This window comes from Triplophysa rosa, linkage group LG14 (genome assembly GCF_024868665.1).
Source record: "Triplophysa rosa linkage group LG14, Trosa_1v2, whole genome shotgun sequence".
Classification (NCBI taxonomy): domain Eukaryota; kingdom Metazoa; phylum Chordata; class Actinopteri; order Cypriniformes; family Nemacheilidae; genus Triplophysa; species Triplophysa rosa.
This window is the reverse complement of record NC_079903.1, coordinates 1,132,464-1,136,367: the sequence shown is the minus strand read 5'-3', so window position 1 is coordinate 1,136,367 and position 3,904 is coordinate 1,132,464. Positions and strand designations below refer to the sequence as shown.

At 35.6% G+C, this 3,904-nt stretch overlaps 1 protein-coding gene across 1 annotated transcript; it reads right to left on the bottom strand.

Moving 5' to 3' along the window:
• Positions 1-2,303, bottom strand: LOC130565165 (arylacetamide deacetylase-like). The gene is made up of 2 exons (XM_057351748.1): positions 1,933-2,303; positions 1-243 (listed from the first exon to the last, which is right to left on the bottom strand). Exons 1-2 carry the CDS (start codon positions 2,071-2,073, stop codon positions 1-3), a joined length of 384 nt encoding a protein of 127 aa, XP_057207731.1. The 5' UTR covers positions 2,074-2,303.
• Between the last annotated feature and the right edge of the window lie 1,601 nt (positions 2,304-3,904).

Genomic DNA, 3,904 nt, shown 5'->3' with positions numbered 1-3,904 from the left:
TTAACAAAACTCACGCGAGCTGCCCAGACACCATCCTCCTCCATGCAGGTAAATAATGGCTCTTTTTTGCTCTCCTGTGTCTTCTTTCTGTGCAGGCTGATACACAATGACCTCCACCCCCTCAAAACTCTCATCGACCACTTGCACCCTATCATCCGACACTGGTACCACTCGCTCCGCAAAGGTGATGAACATCATGACTTTCATGTAGTCCAAAAGTCCCAGCTGCTCAGTAAGTTCTGCCTGTGAGGAATGAAAGAAATATGTTAGTGGGTTCATTTGTCACATGGTGTATAGCTGCATTGCTTTATGAAGGCGTAGAAAAGAGGTTCCTGTAACTCAATTGGTAGAGCATTGCGTTAGCAGTGCGAAGGTCATTGGTTCGATCCCAGAGAACATGTATAATAACTTTGTAATTTGTTTTGGATGGAAGCGTCTGTCAAATGCATAAATGTAATGTAATGTTAAGCACAGGGTTGACCGACTGAGATTATCTCTCTAATTTCCAAAAATGACATGGAATCCCTTAAACTTTTGATCCAAATGGACAACAGATTCAAGCCAATTATAAACCATACGGCTGCACCTTAAAGGGATACTCCACACAAAAACCTGTATACATTTCTTTGTTCTGATAAACACAAAGAAATATTTTTCGGAAAAATGTTAGCAGCTGACATTTATGGGACATCACTGAGGTCTTTAGAGTTTATAATTTATTTCAATCATCTGTTGTTGATATAATTCTACAAATGTAATCTAAACATCAGTTACTAACTGTAAGAGAACTGTATGTCTGTGCTAAATTGTTATGTCTCATCCTTTCATCTCCCTCTCTCTCTCTCTTTGCCTGTGTGAGCATGATCATTTTGCATTGTGGATGTTTTTTTTGCATTGTTGGAAGTGTGCCACTTTATTCCTGTCTATGTGTGATCTGTGTTGTTTCTGATTTTAATGATGAATCTTGTCCATTTTCTAAACTGGGTCTCCAAAGTCCGCAAAGACCATGAGTGTGACTTTTTTTCCACACCAACATCATATCAAGATATCATTCCATTTTTTTTTCTTTATAGATCTAGAAAGTGTTGACCACTTTCAAAAGTATCATGCCATTTGGCCAAAGAAAACGTTTTTTTTATTATTTAAGCAAACGTCATTTGCGAGTCAAAAAGACCCAGAAGACCGCATAAGGGTTAAGACAACAACTTACATAAATCTTTCATTTTTTTCTTCTGCATATGGAACACCTGAAGCGAATCAACATCTTCTTCAAATATAGTGGCAGTTAATGTCACTGAAGCTAAATATTCTGCCTAACATCTCAAATATGTTCTACATGAAAGTCATGAATTTGGAACATCGTGATTATACATGCTTTGAAAAGCTATGCCTTCAACTGAGTTGTCTAGTCCTCTCAGTAGTGGACGGCAACTGACTCGCATAGGTTTATTAGTGATCACCTTTTTGTGTAGAATCTGGATATTAGCTATTAAATACTAAATTAAATACAAAACAGATTAAAGCGAATGCAGAATTCTGAAGCCTGTTAAACTCGTGTACTCTGACTACAGAACTCTTTACCTCTCTACATGTAAAATAATATAAACAATCATACTTAAACTACAAATCTATGATAAAAAAACTCTTTCTGCAGCGTACAAATACCAACGTTTACTATGAATAGTTCCGATACGTATTATTATATAAAGTAACTAGAATACTTGGATTAAGGATTGACATAATCTGTATACACACGGTATCGTGCCTTCGATATAATCACGTGTAATTGAGCCCACGCATACACACACATTGTTTAAGAAAAACGATCCGAAAGTATGCATTACATTAAAGTAAACTATGCATGCGCTCTCATATAAAAATCATAATAGTTTTAATAAACATGAATCGTTAATTTTTTTTAAATAAACTTACCAAGTGGCTCAAACTTCTGAAGAACGAGTCAGTGAGCATGAGTTTCCATCTCTCCTCTATGTTATTCGGAATAGGTAAATAAACGTAATACGCTGTTAACGCACTCAGTAACACCACCAAAAACACTCCTTTAGATCCCATGTCGCTATTAGATTCCGATTTTCTACTTTATATTTCTATTGTTGATTTCTATGGGCTCCACTGTTTCGTTTCAAGCGATCGAGTCTTCTGCAACTGAAAGAGCGTCCGTCAACTGAGTTTGTAGTCATTGAGTGGTCTGTGTGTTAATCCTGGATTAATTTGGCCTGGCGCCAGCGCGATATGACAACACGTGTTAGTGTCATCTGATGGTGATATTGAAGCGAGGAGCCCTGTGCGTGCATGCAATGAAACACGACTGAGCTTCAGCACACTGGCCAGATGATCTTCTCAAATTCCTCAGATACCCTCACGGGTCATCGCAGTGGTGCCCCTCCTCTCCTTTCCATACTGAGGAGCTCAGCTCTCGTGACACCCGAGAGCCATATTTACGGCAGTAAACAAAATGGACATGCAAAGAAGTTTATTAAATACTAAATAATACTTGAATACTAAATAATGCACAGAGTAAAAAGAGAAATACTGAACTGTTTTATTATGTAAATGTACTGTTTAGAATATCCAGTATATAAAAAAGTGCTGAAATGTTCTTTTTCCGTTCAGAATCATTTAAGAAATTGGGTGTTCTTTTTAAAACCATATCTGAGAATGTACGGTTTACTTTTCTAAGCAATCGGTTTGACTATGCACTCAAAAAAAAAGATTTAGCTGCTTATCCGATTTTGTATGTTTAGTCATATAACTGAATCCATTCATGTTTGGACAACATAAAGGAGTAGTGTTGTGTTAACATAAAATAGTTAAATTTGGGCAGAGGACTTATATTTCCCAGCATGCTTTTGTGCTCATAACTGCATTTTGAGTTATTTTCTTAAATAAGTGTTATTTTATGCATTTTTCAGTAAAAAGAAACACTTGTAAGTCTTTAATGTTAATTTATCGTCAAGGTTTTATAGAGTTTGTTATATTTTTAAATTTTGTGCTGACCATGTCCATTGTTCAGAAAAGGGTTGCCTTTGCTTAGCACGCGGGCGTTTACAATTTTATATTCTCTTAACTCAATATATTCTTATTGAACAAAATTAAATAATGTCTTATTAATGCACAACATATTTCAAAATATTTCAAATTTCAAAGTGCCTTCATTGCGTAACCTAATTAATAAAATAGGGTATTTTATATAGGTTTTATGTCAAATATACATGTTAGCATAATTTAATTAAAAATATATATATTATATATAATATCATTTTTTTTGAGTGTGAGCAAGTGCAAAACTTTTTCAACTTGTCATTGGATGTCTGATCAATATATATATTTAAGGCTATATATATATATATATATATATATTATATACATATAATACATATACATATTTATTGTGTGTGTGTGTGTGTGTGTGTGTGTGTGTGTGTGTGTGTGTGTGTGTGTGTGTGTGCGCGTGTGCGCGTGTGTGCGGGAAGAGTAAACCCTACGGTATGGGGACAAAATGTCCCCACAAAGATGGCAATATCCAAAATCCTTGTCCTTGAGGGGACATTTTTTGGTCCCCATGAGGAAACAAGCTTATAAATCATACAGAATTAACTTTTTTGAAAATCTAAAAGAGCAGACAGTTGTGTGTGATTGTTAGGGAATATGATATACAGTTTGTACAGTATAAAAACCATTGCGTCTATGGAACGTCCCCATAAAACATGGAAACCCAACGTGTGTGTGTGTGCGTGTTTAAATAACTACAACTTGAATCTTCATTTCCTTTTTATCTTTTTATTATTGTTTAACCAACACATTAACAATGGCCGGTCAGTCACATTTGAGGGGCAGAGCAATACCAAACAAGAAGCACATGAAGCTGCGGTCTGAAATTCCG

Bases quoted from the DNA above. Each gene is read 5' to 3' on its own strand.
- LOC130565165 (XM_057351748.1), bottom strand. From the start codon at position 2,073: ATGGGATCTAAAGGAGTGTTTTTGGTGGTGTTACTGAGTGCGTTAACA. The intron at 244-1,932 runs GTAAGTTTATTT...CATTCCTCACAG, and splicing joins TCAGAAGTTTGAGCCACTTG to GCAGAACTTACTGAGCAGCT.